This window comes from Athene noctua, chromosome 1 (assembly GCF_965140245.1).
Source record: "Athene noctua chromosome 1, bAthNoc1.hap1.1, whole genome shotgun sequence".
Taxonomy (NCBI): Eukaryota; Metazoa; Chordata; class Aves; order Strigiformes; family Strigidae; genus Athene; species Athene noctua.
This window is the reverse complement of record NC_134037.1, coordinates 66,062,998-66,083,619: the sequence shown is the minus strand read 5'-3', so window position 1 is coordinate 66,083,619 and position 20,622 is coordinate 66,062,998. Positions and strand designations below refer to the sequence as shown.

The 20,622-nt window shown below is 38.1% G+C and overlaps 1 protein-coding gene across 1 annotated transcript in view; it reads left to right on the top strand.

The window, feature by feature from the left end:
- Positions 1 to 20,622, top strand: part of MAP3K5 (mitogen-activated protein kinase kinase kinase 5) — a 105,896-nt gene that overhangs the window by 28,294 nt on the left and 56,980 nt on the right. The window contains exons 2-6 of the mRNA XM_074896404.1: positions 3,367 to 3,506; positions 6,321 to 6,344; positions 15,515 to 15,708; positions 15,975 to 16,143; positions 17,100 to 17,206. Coding sequence (XP_074752505.1) covers positions 3,367 to 3,506; positions 6,321 to 6,344; positions 15,515 to 15,708; positions 15,975 to 16,143; positions 17,100 to 17,206 — 634 coding nt within the window. The remainder of the gene's footprint in view (positions 1 to 3,366; positions 3,507 to 6,320; positions 6,345 to 15,514; positions 15,709 to 15,974; positions 16,144 to 17,099; positions 17,207 to 20,622) is intronic.

The window sequence follows — 20,622 nt, the reverse complement described above, 5'->3', positions numbered from 1 at the left end:
AGCTCTATTCTGATTCCTTTGCGTGATCAATTATTGTTTTACTTGCCTTGAAACTGAAACTGCAAATACATTGATAAGTGGGTTTTATTCCAGTGTAATTGTAGAAATAATTCTTCACCTTTATTGAAATACCATTTTGCTACTTCTGAAATAGTATTTTCCAGTGAAAGGAAATGTCTTTGTTGCAACAGGCTGTTAAATTTCATCTGGGGGAAATGAGAGAGCCTGATAAATATGATTCTGGCAGTTTATGTATTGATGACCGAACAGTTCTCTTGGATTTAGCTAAAACCTCACTCTAATTTTGATATGTGTTTACTTGACTCAGATTTGTCTTGAAAACCATCAGTCTTGCTCAGCTTTGCTAAACTTCTAATCATAATTTATGTAACAATATGGTATTTACGTGTTTTATAGTTCACTTGACAGTACATTTCAGGTGCTTTATAGGAATCATTACCACTACCTTTTTTTTAATGAGCTTCAATTTTCTGCTTTATATTGCAGAATTTATATTTATATATGCACTTACCAGTGCTTCATATGCTCATCCCTCCTTTGGTCAGAGGAGTTTCTCTCCTGATGTTGTGAAAGAAGATAATCAGAAATGGGTCTGTCAGGAGAGCTGGTTTAAGGTATAGGGTTTTTTTATTGGATAGACACCTGGACCCAAAAGATCACATACTTTTTGTAGCTTGTAAGAATTGGGCTGTTCCCCTCGGAAACCGTGATACCAGCCCTGAGGATTAACCTAGACTTTAGAAATCTGATCTCTGTCAGGAATGACAACTTCATCTTAGAATACATAACTGCTAGAGCGAGAAGGAAAACTTAACAGAAGTTGGACCTATTCTAAGGAAGATATACTGCTTTATCAAATGAGATTATCCAGAAGACTTGGATTTCAGAAGTTAAGGAAAGAGATCATCTTTAGTTACATAAGATATACAAGTATGACAACAGAGTTTATACTAGTATCTTAGTGTAATTTTTCTTATAAATGTTTCCTTATTCTGGTGGTCTTTCCCTCCTCTGTTTAAGTAACTCCAGGCTTTTGTTTGGATTTTTTTGTATTGCTGTGATAGGGATAGAACAGGACCCAAGAAAATTTCTTACAGCGTTGCCCTGGGTCAGGTTGTGTTAAATGGAATTGGCCGGCTGTTCTTGACAGTAATATATATATGTGTGTGTGTGTATATATATATATATACACACATATATAATTTATTTTTTTAAGAGTTGTTCCTTCCTTCTTTATAATCCTGGTAACTTGTCATTTTAACATAAGGTTTCTCAAGTATTTTTTGTATTCTGACTTTGATTAGGCTCTATCACTTTATTTTTCTTTTTTATGTAGTATTTCCCTTTTAATTTTAGTTTTGCAACTCTAGTAAGAGCATGTCATGTTGCAAGATTTGAGCTTTAAGTCATGGCAAATTGCACAAATTCTCCTCTTGCTCTGTAACAGAAATGTACCAATAGACTTACAGTTGTTCAAGATTAGACTTCTATAGAACAGTAGTTAAAAATAGAGCTTGTGTTATCATGACTTCCTAAAGAAAAGAAACAAGTCCTAATCTCACCTGAACAAAATATAGTAGAAATATTGTCATCCTTGTTTGGCTTTTGTGATGTCTGTTTCCTAAAATTATTGAAAGTCAGTGTATGTATGGTTTTAGCAATGCAATACTTTTTTTACTTCAATAAAACGTATTTAATGAAATCCACACTTCAAATATTTATGTGAAATTGGTCAGAGGGAGATTCTTGGAACACAGATTATGAAACTTTTAGAAAAATATAATTTATATTAGATTGGGGGGAATACCTTTTTTTATACCGTGTTAGTCTCCTTTTTTTAATCTTGTTTCTTGAAGAGCCAAAGCTTGTATAGGCAATAGTTGTCTGTTCATTCACCTGTGTGTGTGTGTATCCTTTCTTTTTAATAATTTTTAATTATTTTTAATAATTTTTAAGTCTGTAGGCCAGTTACAGTAAAGTATGACTGAAGAGTAAGATGTCTCAGAGATGTTACTTTTCAACAATTTGAGACGTACTTACTGTCTTCCTAGTTGAGAGCGTGGCCACAAGGCTTATCTTTTATTGAATATCATTACAGTTTTGATGATCTATGTAAACAGGCAAGGTGAAAAGTTGTGATTAGGGGTAGAATCTCTTATAAGATCAATTAAAAGTAGAGAAACTTGAGGGTACCTAAGCTTTTTTCTTACAGAGCTCATCTTGCTATCTGTCTTTTCTCTCATGAAAGAATCTGCAGGGAGAGACAGGGGAAACCATGCTGCTTTTTTTGTTCTGCTCTTAACAGAAGTATATTTGTCTGAGGAATCTTTTTTTTTTTTTCCCCTGAAAGAAAAGAAAAAACTGAATTGGGTGAAGAGACAGAAGAGTGTTTGCGGGAGAGGTGGAAATGAGTTGGTTTTCTTGTTTTTGCTTTCTTGATCCCATAAGCCTTTTGCAGTGGCAATATGCTGCCTGTTATAATAGAAGCCTTAACTATTTCTGCTGATGCTTTGTAGTTACCACTTGTTTTCTCTTGGTGTGAATCGTAGCAAGTGAAACACACATTCTAAGAGAAATTGTGAACTGCATTCCCCGTTCTGTAAGCATTTGTGGATGTGCTTAATTTTATTCAGGCAGATAAAATTTATTATTATTAGAATTCTCTACACAATGAAGTTCTTGCTTATATGGGGGTTTCTATGGCTTTACATATTCACTACCCCTTTCCTTCTCTTCTGCTGTTGTCCTTCACCACCACCACCCTCCTTTTTCTATATGAATCAAAATAGATCTGAATGGTAATTTATATTGGAATATTACTTTTGCCTTTCTTTCAGTTTACAGCTGTTTTCTTCCAGAGTTCTAGTACAGAATCTGTACAGTATGTTCTGTAGTGATATAAATATATTGTATTGCATGAATTTTTATTGCAACTTGCACTGAGGGGGAAAATGCACTTTCAATGTAATTTTTTCTTTTCCCCATAAGGTCATCAATCATCATGTGTAGATTAACGAAATAGATTTTATTCTCCAAGGCACCAAATGAACTTGTTGCCTTTTTGTGATTAGTGATGTTTTTACCTGAGGAAATGGAGGTCTCATTTAATGAGAAAAAGAGGGAGGAGGGAAGAAAGAAAGAAAAGAGAAAAAAATTAAACCACATCCTGCTGACTACATTCAAAATTCAGATATAACAGCTAAAACGGGAAATCCCTCTAGATCTCTTATTTCCTACTTAAAATCAGGTTGTCTTATCAAAGCAAATTGTGTGAAGAGACATGGCATAAAAGTATTTGACTGTCAGAAATGTGTGGTATTGACAATTTTTCATTTCTTTCTGCAGATATTGCTGTCGTAGAGATGAGTGACGCCTTCCGTCAGCCTTCCCTGTTCTACCACCTGGGAGTCAGGGAGAGCTTCAGCATGGCTAACAACATTATTCTCTACTGTGACACGAACGCAGAGTCTCTGCAGTCACTGAAGGTAGCTCTGAATGGAAAAATGGGGTGTGCTGGGGGGAAGTCACAGTTGGCCCAACTCTTGAAGTGGGTTCTCTGTTTCTGTAGGAAATATAGGTGCCACCTGTGGGTCACAAAAGGATAGCAAAAATATTCTGAGGCACAGAAAACATGGCCACAGTGAAATGCTGAAAAACCCAGTTTTGTTTTCCTAAGAGAAAGGTTCAGATGACTTTGTCACAGTCTATTAAATACCTAGGTGTTAAACGGTGATCTGTGAAAACAGAAGTTTGAAAAACTTAGAGTGAGAAATTAAAGTTTTTATATTATTAATGATTAAAATACACGATTTTGTCACTCAAGGGTATTAGTGGTGCTTATAAATTGTTACAGTAATAACAATTGGGTGAGAATGGTAGTATATAGGGACAGCAAAATAATCCTTAAGTTTTACCTCCTGTGTAAAGTAGCAGTTTTCTGGCCAAACATGATGGGGCCCCACGTGGCCTCTGGTATGTCTTGCTGAGTTACAGCTGTTGAGATATGGTACTTGCAGAATTGCTGTGCTGGAGATAACCAGCAGCATAGCAGAGGTAGTAAAAACAAAACTTGTGCCTGGTACTCAGGACTACAGTTCGGAGTATGGTGGGCTGGTTTAAAGCAAGATGGTGGTTTAAGATAATTTATGAGTCTGAATTGTGTCAGCCAAGGAGTTTATATTTGCTTCCGTCTGCTGACTCTACTAAAGGTTGAGTAACTTTAATGGGGGTGAGAGAGGGCAGACAACTTGGATGGCGGTCTTTTCCCTCCATCAGATTCATTGGCTCCATTCTAGGCATTGCTGAAAAGAAGCATTTTAGTAAGCAACTTGGTGAGTCAAACTGCAGTCTGGCCACTGTTGCCTCTCATGAAGGGTTTGCGTCTACTTCTGGCTAGTGCACGATATTTGATTTTGATCCTGTCCCACTATTTGCCCTCTGTTGGGAGGGACAAACCGTGAGTAAATCAGTTTGTTCCCCTGCTCTTCCCTCCAGATTTTCTTGACCAACTAGACTGGTCGCAATGCAATTATTTCCTTTCTTTTTGCAACACAAAGAATATACAGATAAAGCCCTAAAAATAAAACTGCTAATGACAAAAGACCTATCTGTGGCTTGAATTCAGTTACGCAAGTACAATGATCTACAGTATAAGCAGAGCAGAATTTCATTGTACTGGGTAAGGAGCCAAATACCCAAGTCCCCCTGAAAATCACTTGCAGTGAGGCCCCAGGCTTGCCTGGGCAATTGGGAGAACTTTTTACTGGTTTAGGAGCTGGACTTTGCAAGCGGGTCACGTTCAAGGGTTCCCACTGATAGCAGTGGAATCCCAGTTCTGCAAAGGGAGGCTTGGATGTCTCAGTTGCTACTGGTACAGTGCCCACTGAAAGACTCCCTTGAGTTTTCTTTAGTTTTGAGCTGGGCCCATGTTTCTACTTCTAATAGTTTGCGGGAAAGTCTTCAAGAATAAGATCCCTTCCTTATTACTTAGTGACTGCCTGAAAAAAGGTAGTTGTAGGCATGCCTGGACGTCTTCTGAGGCAATGTTTGTTACTGTATTTGTTACAGCCACTAGACAGTAGAAGCAGTGCAGGAGTGTGTGTGCTGTTTTAATCTTGTATAGAAGGTGGTGGATTCAAAAACTGAAAATGATCATGGAAATGCAGGAGATATAAAACTACAGCACATGATTTAACTGGGGTATGAAGCAATGTGGGTAAACTTTTGCTGGTGGAATATTCCACTATGTAAACATTCAGGTCAGGGTGGACAGGGCTTTGAGCAACCTGATCTAGTGAAAGATGAATCCCCTGGCATGAGCAGGGACAACTAGATGATCTTTAAAGGTCTCTTACATCTCCCAAACCATTCTATGATTCTATATATGTACATGTATAGGTTTGTATATTTATGTATATATTTATGTATATTTATGCATATATGTATAGTTTTGTGTGTGTATCTATGTCCCCTCAACACGGGGAAGCTAAGTTTTATGGAAGCCTGACTTATGCAACATGAAAAGTACAAGGTGCCTTAGTTTGACACTGTGTTTGTTTTTAATGCTGTGGTGTCGCTGAAGCTGCTTAGCGGTCCCAGTGGCGGAGGTGTAGCATAGCTGTCTGATACATCTGGCAGGGTTATCAGTTGGGGTCAGAACTTGCTGACAGATTTTTGTGAAAGCAAGGTCACTGTCCACAAGTTCACACTTGGGCTGTACCACGCAGATTAGAGTGCAAGAACCAGCTTTTCCCACCTGTGTGTTCTCTGGCTTCTTGTTATCTTCAAATTTTAAATGTAAAGTTTCAGAGAAGTTCTTTACAGCAATGTGAATTTCAGTCAGTTCTGGAATATTTTAAAGCCTTGTTAGAAATACTGCTTTTACTGTTCTTCTCAGTTTCTTCTGCTGGCAGCAAAATGTTACTTACAATATTTAACTTCTGAAATACAAGTATGTGTGTATTAAGTCAACTTCTGGACAGCATCCCTTTAGGAAAATTTATGTAGGGAGGAGTATGTATATGTGTTCATGTATATGTATATACAGATGCACACACTGCATGTGCTCCTGTGTATGTATAGGATGTATGTATCTACTTGGTTCCATAGTTGTTTTGTCTCTCCTGAGACAATACCTGGTTTGTATTGACTTGACAGGCATAGAAGACATCTACCAACCAGGCTTTTCTTGTCATATGTCTGTAAACATTAATATTAGCAAGACATACTGATCAGATATCTTTCCTAGTAGTTGTTTAGTGCTATCAACATGAGGTGTTTTTTTTCTTTTTTTATTCCAGGAAATTATTTGCCAGAAGAATAATGTAAGTATGATTTCTGTGTGCCAGTTGAATTCCAGGCATTCCAAACTTCTGTTCCATTTAATGTTGTTTATCTCATATTTTCCACTTGAATCATTTAACACTCTCCTACTGTATTCTACGGAGTTAGATGTAGAATTCTAGAAATCCTAGAGCAAATCTGTGTATTTTACTTTGTTGCTAGGTACCAGGCTCACTTCTTACCTTGCCTCCATCTATCAGTGGTATTCTCCTTGCTGCTTTTACTTGGCTGTTACATTTTTTCATGCACTATTTACATCTGTCATCTTGTGGTTTTTTTCTGTTGCCTTTTTTATACAGTGTTCTCTGAGTGTTTTTTAAAAATATGGTATTGAAAAGGGGAGTTATTTGGAAACTGATGCTCATTTTAGAAACCCATAGCTACAGCTATGGAAAGATATATATTTATAAAGAGAGAGAGTGTGTGTATTTCTGGAAGTTGAGTCCTGGAGCCTGTTGGTCCTAGTGCAGTGCAGATTGCAGTAGTCTGAGACTGCTAGTCAATAAACTGTAGTTTTCTGCACCTTGGCATCCCTCTGGTTTCTGAGGTTGGCCTTGCAAATCCCCCTTCCCTTTTTCACTCCCAAGTTCAAGGGAGGCAGACCTGTGACTGAGAACACTGCTTTCTCAATGTGGTTTGTGCTGGGGCAGCAGGGCCCGTCATGTCAGAATATCCAACTGACATGTTGAGTTGTTCTTGGCTTCACTTTTGGACTTACTGGTAGACATATATGCTGAGTTATAATTTTATAGTGGTCAGTGTGAAGGTATCCTTAGGTGCTATGTGTATGCTATACAATTGCATATGTTTGAATTAACTTTTCTAAGGGGTATGTGAAGTATTTGATTTTAGAAATTGGTCATGTTTTATTTGCCACAGTGTTAAAATTGCCATAAAACCGGCAGTATTCCTGATTTTACTTTTTTATTTAACAGTGAAATTCACAGATTAAGGACTGACTTCTGCCAGTATGAAATGTGATTCTTTGAAAAGGATGCAGTTATCTCCTATAGCTGATAATAGTTTCTAAAGATGGCTTCAAAACCATTACAAGCTTTTTACATATTATATTTTTATTTAAAAAAAAAAAAAAAGGCAAAGAGGGTTCCATATAGAGTTTCTGTGTAACTCAACCAGAGCTTTTCAGAGACTCACAGAATGCTGTGAATGATGTGCTAGACTAAAAACCTCTTGCCTTTCTGAAATGAAAGTGGGGTAAATGATTCGTTAGGCCTTTACACAAAATTAAAGAGAACAGTAAGGCCTTTCTTGTAAATGAATGTACTGCATTCTGTATTTTTGTTCTGGTGGCCCAGGATCTAGGGAAAATGATGTGTGACTAATGTAATGTCCCTGGAAGGGTAGGAGGAAGAGCTCTGTTAGCAGAAAACCAGCAGGAGATGACTGGTAGAGTAGAATAAAGACTAGATGTTGTTGTCTTGTCCTGTTTTTAAATGACAGTCGGTGAAGCTCAAGGAGAGGTATGATAACTTGGCCTTCATGTGTTTGAGAGGATTGTTCTGTTTTCCATTTAAATTTGGATAGGTGGCTGTGAAACTGTCATTTATCACTTCTTTAGACGTGTTTCAATGTATGCCACAAAAAGAATGTGTTCCTTGAGAGTCTCAGATGTTTTCAAGCACACCCACATAACATCTTTTCTCGGAGGAAGTATTTTCCCAGGGATTAGAACAGGGAAGTCAGTGAAACTGGTTTAGCAACTCTGCAACTAATTATTTTTGTTTTCCTTCTTTTTCCTTGTTTTTGGCATGATGTCAGCCAAATTACCTGGAAATAGACTTCTCACAGTGTTGGTGCATGCCTAACTATTGAATATAATTCCTGCTTTATGAAGATCATGTTTCTTCATAAATCATAAGACTTTTGGATAAGTGGGTATGACAAAGGTGCTGTTCTTGAGAGGCTGTGACTGTGATGCCCACCCTTACCAAAAATAGTCATATGAATGATTATGCGAGGTTGCAGATATGAAAAAATGAAATTCATATACGAATAAACCAGGAGTTTAGCCTGCTGTTCTAGAACATGTTTTTTAATAGCATGCAAACATCAGCTGTAACAGGACAATGGTATCCCTGGCACCAGGAGATTAAAAAGGCTGCAAAACAAATGCGTGTGTGTATATACGTCTGTATAACTGAAATGCCTTGTGTTTGCTTTTCCTGAACTTTGTATCCCTAAAACTAGTGGGGAGAAAAAGAAAATCCATTCCTAACTGTTCTGTTCTTTGTTCTGACTGGATTTTTGCGCTTCCTAATAGTAGTCAATACAACGTTGCATAGCTAGGATAAGCTGCCTGGAGCCTGTCAGGGCAGAGCAGTGCAAGATAACATGGGTTCATTTCCTGTTATATGTGGTTTTACAGCTGTTTAGTTGGACTTTTTCCAAGTGTTGCAGTGATACAAAAAAAAAACCCCCCACATTTTTACAGGGAGTGATACTTGTGACAGGAGGCAGTTATTTTGATATTTGAAAGCTTAAGTTTAGTTTTTGCTGTTATCTGATTTTTGAGGTCAACCAAGCACCAGAGGCATTCTAGAAATTACTAGTAAAGAGTTTCAGTCACAAGGAGATGTTGGTAGAAAGGTTACAGTTCATGGCTGTACTTTGCTTGTTTCAGCTCACCAGTTTTATTGTATCCTAATTCTCCCCAGTTCGAATCTTACCAACTTTGGAAAAAAGCTGCAGGTCAGGTTCCAAGTGGCCATTTATTCAATTTTTAAAAAATTTCACTCCTTGCTGAATCTGAGAAAATTTAACGTGCACACATTATATATACAGTTTGCAACCAATTGCAGTAAGACAGACCTTGACACAGTGCTCACCCCTCAGTTCACGCTGCTTACTTGTGCCAGGCAGAAGTGGTAGGTAGGTTGCCTTGGGGGCTGCCAGGGGTGTGAGGCCACAATGCGGTACAGGTGCTGGCCCGGTCCAAAGGGCGACTGGGGGGCAAGGGGAACCCTTCTGCTGGGCAGCTGACTTGCAGGCGTTAGCAATTAAGCAATGTTGTAGGCTGGGGACTATTCTTAGTGTTTTTCTTTTCTGACACTTGGGATCAGATTGTAGTTTTTATTGGTTTTCCACGACCCTTCCTAACTCTGTCCTGTTTAAGGTGTAGCTTGGGAGACAGTTTGGTGTAGTGCTTCTTCAGCAGGAGTGGGAGCGTGGGTGACCTTGGATAAGGCATGCCAGAGGTGCTGCAAGCTTGGAGCCTCCATATAGGTACTGCTAGAAGACTGTAGATCCCATAGAATATGTTTAGCTATTGGTCTCTTTCACTGTGGAAATAGGGGGAAATATTTTTAATACTGCTCAACCAGCTGAGAAATTATTTGGGGCAGTTTGATTTTTGGGATCCACGTATGTAAAAATGCTATGTAGCAACCTTCCATAAATGTTTTGTCGATTATGACAACAATTTAACAATACAGCACTATCTCTTGTTCATTTTTTCATTTTTTGAGTTCTTAGACTACTATATTTGTTAGAACTTTTCCTATCTGAATATGCTGAAAGGACCGTACAGAGCCTATGCTGATTTTTAACAAGCATTTAGAATGTGGCATGATTGCAACAGAATGTTATTGCTGGGCCTATAAAGAAAGAATATATTCCCAAATAAAATGGGAAGTATTTAAAAGAGTAGACCCAATCTCTGTGTTTCAGTTCACTTGAGGTGTGAGACTTACTTATGTTCCTTTCCAAATCAATAGCAAGGCTGTCATTCATGTGAGTGGGATTTGAAGTAAGCCCAGACTGAGTCTGTATTCATTAAAACATCAGCACACGTTGATTTACTGTGTGGTTGGGCAATGGAGGGAATAGATTTAATAGCTTGGTTTAGGATTTTGCCATCTGCTACATCTAACACCACGTGCAGTCAGAGAATTAAGAAAAATCTTATGAGGAGAATTGAAATAAGAGCAGATATTTCTCAGAATAACTAGTAAGAGAAATGCAAAAAAGCTGATCTTAATTAGAGGAGAGTCAGGAGGAAGAACAGTTCCTACTGTGAGAAATACTAGCTATTTTTATTACCTCAACTGATTTTATTTATTTGTAAAAAAATTACATCCGATGCTGACCTGAAGCTTAGGCATGTAGATGGGATTCTGCTAGATTCTACCATCCATGAGTAGAGCATCATGGTTTCATTTGGGGGGATTTTAGTTTTCTTTGATACTTCTTGTCTTTGAAGGCAGCATTCTTCTGTTTGTGGCTATTCGACTGTTAAATGGTTCCAACAGAGCAGTGTTGGTAAAGAGCCTCAGGGAATTTGGAGCACTGCACACCATTGACTCTCTGAGGTTCTGCAGATTTTCTCCCTCCTGTTGAGGTAGAATTCAAGATCTGAGCATTAATTCAGCAGAACTCAAATGTTCATTTGTATAGCATCGTGTCTTATTCTGTACAACTTTCAGAGAAAAACTTTCTGTACTATGTCAGATGTATTTGTCAGGGAAAGAATGATATTTACCTTATTGCATAATATTCTTTCTGAGAAGACATGGTCTCCAAATTGAAGTCACAAAAGGTTGCCCCTTTTACAAGTAACAGTTCTGTATTAGAGGGGGATATTGAAAGAGCTGGTTTATGTTCTTATTGTGATCATTAAAATATAACTATATACTATGCATTTTTATTATCTCAAATATAAATAGGTCCTATATTAATTCCTTTTCAGAAACTGAGAAAGGATATCAAACAAGAAGGAAGTGCTTCCAGTGACCAGTAGGACTAGCTAGGAGCAAGATAGTCTTAAATTCTGTAACTGTAGAGCTATTAACACAATCTTAGGCTGTATTTAAACTGAAATTACACATGCTCTGGAATTGTTCAGTTTTGCACAAGAAGTGAGGAAGAGGCATTAGAAGAAATAGAAACCAATTAAAACATTTTCAAAAATGATTACAGATGTTGTCCCTTTGTGGTAGACATTTATGCATGTGTAGCTGGCTCCAGCCAGTACTTCTGCCTTCTCATTAGTCTGATTTAGTGAAGTGAGCTGTGACACAGATAGTCTTTCTGAAAGTGGCCTAATGTTGCCAGATACTGAGTGTGCTGGCCCAGAGCCTTCAAAGATATGTATGTTTGTATCTCCTAGATATAACTAGTTCAGCTGATCTGAGAGCTCAGGCCAAGTTTACCTTATCTAATGTCCTGAATTCTTGTGCATCAGGCTGAACCATAGTAACTATCTGTATGCACATTCATGGCCTATCCCGGGCTCTAATGTTTTCAGTAATGCCTTTCACCTTACAACTCAGGTGACCTGCAATGACTTTCTAAATTTCATTAGTGTAACTTGAGCTTTTGAACCTTAAATAATAAGGGATTTATAAAGAAAGAGGGTTGGAAAATGAAACTTCTAGTATCTGTTGTTGATTGGGGGGGGTCTATTCCTGCCCACTTTTGAAGCCCCTTTATGCTACTCATATTTTTTTAAAGGGTGTTGATGTAACTGAGAAAATGTCAATTGGATTTAAGGTGGCACTCCTTCAAAAATTGCTCATTTTTCTTGAATGACTTGATTCTATTCCTTTTGTTGTACATGGTACAGCAAGACAGAGGAAGGAATCAAAGGAAAATAACAATTCTGTCTTGGGTGCTCAGCAAACTTAGAACATAGAGTGAAGTTAATTAGGGTTAGGAAAGAATATCAGTTTGTGAGATCAGAGTTGGTATGGAATGTTGCAGGACAGATTTTAATAGGATAAGTGGAATATATTTAACTTCTAAGTGAAATAATGTGCACTAAGTTGAAATGTAGTGTGTGATCAGATAGGCAGTGTGTCAGTAAGACCACCCGATCCTTTCTGACTTAAATTAGTGTAGCTTGTATTTTGACAAAGAAAGGTGAGAAAGGAAGTAAAAGAGGTTGCGTAGCCTAGGAATGGGGAAAGAAGCAAGCAGTTCACTCTGCTTTGGGGAAGAAGGTTTAGAGCTGTCTGATATTGGAGTAACTCCTCAGCTGCTGCCTCCACAGCCTGGTCCTCTCGGGCTCCCATCCCAGTTGTTGCCCAAATACCCTTGGGGTTGGGCTCTTTGTAGTTAGAATTTGTGATGGTGACAAAGTATGTTTCTCCATAGTGGGAGACCATAGACTTTATTATACAAGAGCAGATTTGCTGTCACTGTTATCTTATCTTTCTTTCACCACCACCTTTAATAAATAATACGTAACTTTTGATTCTCTTTCTTTTCTTTTGTCACCAGAGCTACTGTGTGTGCTACATGTGTGCCTTTGTCAGATTCAGCTGTTGAATATCTAATGTACTCTTTAGCTAGGAAAGTGAAGTTGAGGTCAAGATTTCTTCTATTTCTTAGCTTTACTGCAAGTGGGTTTTCCCTTTTTTTTTTTTTAAAGCCTATTTCCTAAGGAAATTAAATTTTTAAAAATGTACTGTTTTTTCTTCCTCCACCTTCTTTCTGTATCTGCCTGTTTGTCTGAATTTCAGCCAAATTGGAGGGGTTTCAGAGATACAGAGCTCTCCACAAAATATAACTGTCTGGGTTAAGTTAACAACCAAATTAATGTCCTGGCTGAGGGAAAGGCCACTGTGTTACCACACTACTTGCCAACAAGGATCAAAGTGAGGTTCTACCTTGAGAAAATTCCCCAGGAATCCTGGGGGCCATCTGAACAACTGTAAATTCGTTTTATTTTCTTCTGTTTTCTTCTCACATAGTGATTTATCCTGTCTTTCACTGTTAAATTCTTCCTTGTCCACTGCTTTCAAAGACTACTGAGTCTGTGTATTTTCTGTAGCAGGCTCTGTGATACATCTAGCTTTCTCTTTTCCTCTCAGGTAACATGAAAAATGCATGTAAACTAATTTTTGCTGCCTCTCTTGTTCGACTAAAATAGATACTTGTGTCCTACAGAAGGTGCACTCAAGATCAGTTAGTAAGAGCTCTTGCTCAGCAATGCACTCAGGCTCTTGGCTTCTGCAGGAAGAGTAGTTTTCCTGCTTGTAGGACTATTTACGAAGACTCCAGTACTGTCTCTGTAGGTGGCCTGACCATTATGCCAGGATAAACTTCAGGTTCTGTGGATTTCAAAAGCTGGAAACATCCTTTTTCAGAGTAGATTTTTTATTAAGACCTGAACTTTGGAAACAGTGTGCCAGAGGTCTGAGAAGGCCTTCCTGCAAGCAGTCTTGAATTTATTTTTAATGCACTGAATAAACATTAGGAAGTAAAAATGCTTGCCCCAGGATATCTGTCGCTACTTCACCCTTTTTCTTGGCTCTGACTTCCCAAATTACTTCTCCTTTATTTAGAAAAGGAAAATGGGAGAACAGTCTGCCTATGCTTTATAATGGCTCCTGTGCCAGTCACTGCCCATCCTTGTCCTGTAATTACTGAAACCAGTTCCAGCAAATTTGTAATTTCCTGCCTGCTTTCGACCGTGGGGCTTATTAAGTTTTAGCAAGGTCAAAGGTTCATCCATTCATTCTTGAAAGTGTGTGCTGGCATATGCTTTAATGGAAGTGTCCATTCAATTCTCCATTGTAAAGATGAGCAGTCTGGGTTCTAGCATCACACTCCCTCATTGCTTGTTAAAAATATTGTCATACACTTCCCAGTTCTCAAGTTGCCTTTGAAACTGCTACACTCATGCACAGAAAAATGTCCTAGCTATTTGCCTGTAGTAGTTTGCAGTTGTTGGGAGAAGAAGAGTAAATTAATCCTTCGGTAAGTCTTTGTATACAATAGTCTTCACCAAGTTGAACTCAGTGGACCTTATGTGAATGCCTTCATCAATTACTTTTATATTTTACAGTTTGTCTGTATACCTCAGAAGTGAGGGTGGGATTGCCTTTATAGCAAGGATTTAGAGTTTCTTAGTATAACAGGTGTAATTAAAAAAATAATTCGTGTACTCTTCATAGCCATCCTCTGATCTGTACACAAACATATGTTTACTGACATATCTGTACATGTTAATACAGACTAGAGTACCTCAATCCTTCCATGCTTTAAAAAAATCTAATAATGCATGTTAAAATACTTCTTTTTTTTAAGCACACAGCTGGTATTGTGCATTTGAAAACTATTCAGTCACTGCCCTCTCAAATGTGTGGAGCTCAGCATGCCAGGGGAGTCTCTGAAGTGATGTCCTCATGGCTGAATTGACTTCTGGGAGAGCAGAAGCAGCTGACCAGAATGTGATTAACCTTGGAAGTAATTTAGGGGTACCAAAATGATAGGTTTCAAGAATTGCTTCTGTGAGTCTTTTCTTGCTGGGTTGCTGGCCACTTCAGTAGTAGAGTCTGAGCTTTGGGAGTCAAATGGCAGAACTCCTCCTGACTTTGGTGTGCGCTCTCATGGTTAAGACCCTTCAGAACCACAAATATTCAGCAAGGTTTCTATGTGTGTAAATCTGTAGTCAAACACATACAACAGGCACCAGACATCTTGCCTTCCTCTTTCTTGAAAGATAAACTTAAATGTATTTTTTTTTTTTTGCAAAGTATCTGTCATACATTGATATATAGAAATCAATACAGTTTAGCAATGCAAAGATGTTCTGTAAGTGATTATTCTGAAAAATATATGGGTTTAAGTCCCACTGGCCAGGAAGGTTTGCTACACAGCAGGGAATTTGTCTTTGTTAGGCTAAACTATTTGCACGTCATGAGGATTAGTTTTCCTGTTGTGAGGCAACTAGCTTGTGTTCTTGTTTTCAACATCTGTGAGACTAACTATACTGAATTACAGGGTGCTTGCTCTCTTCTGAACATCAGTCACCTTGAAAAGATTTTAGGTTAGTTTCATGTGAGTCCGCCTGCAGCTTCAGGGTCACTAGGATGTGCCCTCGGAATTGTTTTGCTATTGAGCCAATGACTATTTTAAGGTCAGCGTGATGCTTCTAAAAAGACTCATCTTACAGAAAACAGTTCAGAAATCTGAAAGAATACATTCCAGTTGTATATCATATTTGAGATAAAAGGTGAACTTATGTAATTCTAGGCTTCAGAGGTGAAACCTTGGTCTTGCTGAAGTAAGCAGCAGATCTCCCTTTGACTTGAGCAGGTAAAATCCTGCAGGTAGTATATGCAGTTTCTTTACGCTTAGGCTTGTCAAACCATAACTGTGCTAAATATTGCACATTGTTTCCCTACAGATGTGCACTGGTAACTACATATTTGTTCCTTATATGATAACTCCACATAACAAGGTGTACTGCTGTGATAGCAGTTTTATGAAGGGACTAACAGAACTGATGCAGCCCAATTTTGAGTCGCTGCTTGGGCCTATATGCTTACCGCTGGTGGATCGATTTATTCAGCTCTTGAAGGTGGCTCAGGCCAGCTCAAGGTGAGTTGTCTTTTTGTAACCCTGTGTAAAATTAATATATTCCTGCTGGCAATATAAATGTCAGGCTCTTGCTTCAGGGTGATGTGATGTTTTGCCTTCTGTTGAGACAAATTGATAAGTAATAATTTGGCTTGACCAGATCTCTCCATTGACACTGCTCTATCAATAAATGTTCCACATACATATTGTGGGAGAACTGCAGGGCCAGAAAAAACAAGTGCAAGGGACCTGTCCCAGATTGCTCATGTGAAGTTGTTCCTCTCCAGCCAATATTTCCGGGAGTCCATTCTGAATGACATCAGGAAGGCCCGTACCCTCTACACAGGCAGAGAGCTTGCAGCAGAGCTAGCAAGGATTCGACAGCGAGTGGATAATGTTGAAGTCTTGTCTGCTGACATTGTCATAAACTTGCTGCTGTCCTACAGAGACATCCAGGTATGAATCCTATGCTCTAAGATAATTTAAAACATAGTAAATTAAATTACATTCTCAGTGAAATTTTTAGCGTATTTTGCACAGATTTGCTAACAAACTATATGAATAATGCACATCGGTAAAAATATTTTACAATCTCTTCCCTTTTTGTTTTACTTTGTAGTTACATGGTATATTATGTGCCTTTACATAGTGGAATAGTGTTATTTTATAACAGCACATGAAAGGTAACAACATGTAATAACTCTTCTCCATCTCAGCATTACTGTGTGATGAACAGCCCGTAGTGTGTCCTACTTCAGGGTTATGGTAGCATTCTGCTATTGATAACGTATATGTATTCTTTGTCACCATGCTTGTGACATTTCTCATGAAAATATAGTATGTTAATATGTATTTCAGCTTCTGGAATGGTGCTAGTAATTGCTTACTTTGTTATATGTCATTTCAAAAGTTGCTTCTTAAACATTTTGAAGTGGTTTGGTTTTGGTTTTTTTTTCTTATTTTAAAATATGTCAGAGCAAAATATTTTAAAAGCTGTGGTATTGAAAGATTCTTTTTTTTTTGTGGCTCATGCCTACTTCAGAGTCTTGAGTTGCCTTAATTCAGATGCAGTTAGCACTGTAATGTCTGTACAATATGAACTCTGATATGCATTCAGTCCCTGAAGCTAACTTTAATTGTGAAATAGATGTGCTAAAATTTCTACAGGTCTGTGTTGAAGCAGTATGGGAGACCAAATGTGTTTCTCTGCTAAATACTGTTCATATTCACATTTCTAATGAGTGCCAGTCTCTTTACAGTTTGAGACTGAAGAAACTGAAATCAGCAAAACTTAAGATGAACTGGAAATACTTCTTAGTATTGAAGTAATAGGTGCTTAGGTGAAAGAGGCGTTCATGTAGGCATACCTCAGTACAGCCACTTAAAACCTCATTATTCCCTTCTTTTGGAAGGATTATGACTCCATTGTGAAACTGGTGAAAACTTTAGAAAAACTGCCTACTTTTGACTTGGCTTCCCACCACCATGTGAGGTTTCATTATGCGTTTGCGCTGAACAGGTAAGAATCTACCCTCCCTTCCATTAATGAGAACTTCAAACTCCATGCTGAGTTGGTAATCCCAGGTGAAGTTCCCTGCTGGAATCTGGATACGCAAGTCTAGGGATTTTCACTGAAGCAGCGTTGGGGACTCTGAGCTTCATCATCAATCTAAGCTTTTGTTTTCACTTGTACTGTCAAATGTAATTCCTCTTGCTTTAATGTGTTTGATTTGTCTTTCCATAGGTTTGCATGTTTTTTTTGTTTCAGTACCTAAATTGGAGCAGTATTTTTACTTCTGTAAAATACACTTTTAACATTGCTGTATGAGTGGCAGTGCTGCAGCATTTGTGCTAACTTAGACGTCATTTCATTCAAGTCAGTTCTGCTAGTGTCAGGAGACAAGAGGAGAACTTTCATCAAATGTCATTCAGAAGATTTTATTATAATAATATTTTTCATGTTCTCTGATAACATGCACAAAATGCACATAACTTTATTGGGTTAAATGAGAGTTAAACCTAGATTTTTTTTTTTTGATTTTTTTTTTTTTTTTTTTCCCCAAGGCTCCTGGCAATTGGACAAGGCACTAAAAGGGGAGGTTTTCAGAGAAAATCAGAGGTTTTCTGCTCCCCTGCTGTTATCACAATGAACATTTTGTTATTGACATTTAGAGAAGACCAGGTGTCAGCAGGCATTGAAATTCTCAAATACAGAAAATGTCTACAGATCTTTCTACTTCTCACAGATTTGAATATTGTAATTCAGATTTGCTGATGAGGCTCTGTATGTCATGTCAAAGGGATGTCAAAATATGTCAGAAGTAACTAGTTGAAAAAATAAACTTGTTTTTGAAAGAAAAAACAAAAATAAAACCCAGATATCTGGCATTGTTTTGCTGAATAAAATGTCCAGATCCTTTCTTGCTCCCTTACACCAGGTATATGAAGGTATAAATGTTGTGCCCTTTTTGCTCCTGTTTTGCCATAAATATGTGGAGCTTTGCAGATTAAATAATCCAGAATGTATCTGCCACTTCTGCATAACCTTCACAAAGGTCACTAAGTGTACCTTGGAGTTTTAACAAGTTATTTAGAACTCAAGGTCACTTTTCTAAAACAAAGTCACCTTTGAAACCAGGACTTGACTAGTTCACTGGAACACTAAAAAACCTGCAAAACTGCAGTATAATTTTTTTCAGGCAGATAGTTACTGGTTTTGTTGTGACTTCTTGCAGAATAAAAGGTCTGTTTTCATAGATGTGATTGTAAGATGTAGCCTGTGAGGGTATCTGTCATACAAATGATCTGCACAGTACCTCCAGAGGAGTTCAGATAAAATTTTTCCTGTCCCTCCCTTCCCTAGATTGTACATTCAATTGGAGTCTATGACAGCCATGAAAACATTCACGCTTTGATATGTGCCAAGAAGGAATTACTTGGGCTAATTGTAGCTTTCTTCTTATTTGGAATATAGAGGATGTTTCCTGAACTAAGGCAGGTCTGGAATACTCTGCACATAGGAATGTTTGCTGCAGACAAGATGCCCCTCTTGCTTCTAATCCAGATCACTGGTACAGAAGGATAGAGTGACTCAATTATTCAGGATTAGTCTGACCTAAATGAAGAAAGTGTGTTAAGGCACTGATGATGGAAGAGCAAGCAGAAAGAAAAGTAGGGAGCTCTGTCTCTGGAGACCAGCAAAATGTAAATGGCTCGTATTACAGAACACTGTTGTGTCTTACTCATTTTGTTCTCATTAAATTCAGCTAGCTATTGGTTTGATCTGGATTAGTGACAGTAGATACAAGATGTGGAAGAGTTAGCCACCCAAAACTCCATTCTGAAAATTGCCCTTCTGTAATGAAAGTCAGCCAAAAAACATAAAGAAGCTGCAGACTTATCCTTGTTTCTTTACTTGAATGGTCAGTATGAGAAGAGAAAACAAAAGGAAGCAAGCCTTCAACAACTGTGCAAGACATCAGTTGGAAGGGGAACTAAAATAACACAGGCTTGAAGGAGACTTACTTCCTCAGCCAGGAACTCTTGATTTCCTTCCTTGGGGCCTGGGATTGGGAGCACTTGTCGATCTCAAATGAGTACACCAGCCTTGCTGTGCCACTGTAGAAGTACTTGGAGAGCCAAGTAGTACTTGCAGCTCTGTAGTCTAAGGGGACTTTTCCTAACTTACTAGAATTTAACTGGTGTGAAAGTTGAGAAGAGATTGCACTAGGTTTCATTTATCTTTCTCATCAGGCTGAGACTTAAAGGTTTTTTCCAACCTAGATGATTCTGTGGCATTAGTAGAGGTTGGCCCAGCACCGTAGACTTGCACTCTATTTGCTTTTTTTGCTCGGGAAAACAGTTTATACTATCTGCTCAAACAAGTGCTTTTGCTCTATTTTCTTAATTATTTTTTATGATGCAAGTATTCATTCATCCTCTGTTACCCATTCTGCTTGATTTAAACCTTTTTTTCCACATCACTCCCTTCTGTAGCTACATGAGCTCAGAGCTCATGAGCTCAGGTATCACTTAAGACTACATGTGCCCCGATCTCTCAGGTTTAACGTTGACACTGCCTGTTCAGATGCATCAAAACTTCGGTATGTTCTTGTAGAGGGGAAGAAGAAATCCATTACTGAGCCTCTGGTCAAGTAGTATCTGCTTTAAGATGTCTGACTCTTGATGGGTGTCTTTTTTTCTGAGGTAGCCTTCTCTTTCAGGCTTCATCAGTGCAAAGCTTGCAAGATAGATACAAAACTACTTTTATATATTCCCCCCAATTAAAACTGTAGCCACTCAAATATTACTGGCAATTTCTCCAAAAGAATATAATACGTTCCCCAAACCACTGAAGAATAGGTTTGTCTGTCAAAGGAGTCATTTGCTTGTTCAGTAAAATTCTAAACTCTTGATACAGAATTATGTATTTATCCAAACTGTGAGTCATCAGGAAGCATCTAATGTGTACAATTATGTGGTTCGTTTGTCTGAAGTACTTCTGTTAATATTATCTTATTGGCTTCATTTCTTAACCTTTTCGTATCATGTGAATTCAGTCTGGTTTGTGCTTTTTGTCTTCTTGTGCTTCACATTCAAAATGTATATTAAAAAAAAAAAAACAAACAACACAAACACAAGGTGGAATCTTTTTTCCTTTAAATCATGAATTACTGTGAAAGAAATATTAAATATGAACCCCAGATTTATATCTATTTTGTAGAAAAGTAACACACGACACTTCTGAGAATTGCTGTTGAGGTTCTTGTTGCTGTTGTCAGTGCTTTGCTCTAGCTGATGCTTCATGAGAGAGAGAAAACATGTTTGGGGGCTTTTATAAAGGTGCTCCATGGTATTAAGAAAAGGTGGGGATTTGGGGGAGGAGGAAGAGGGGAGGGAAGTGTGTGTATATATAATATAGTCCATTGTGTCTAG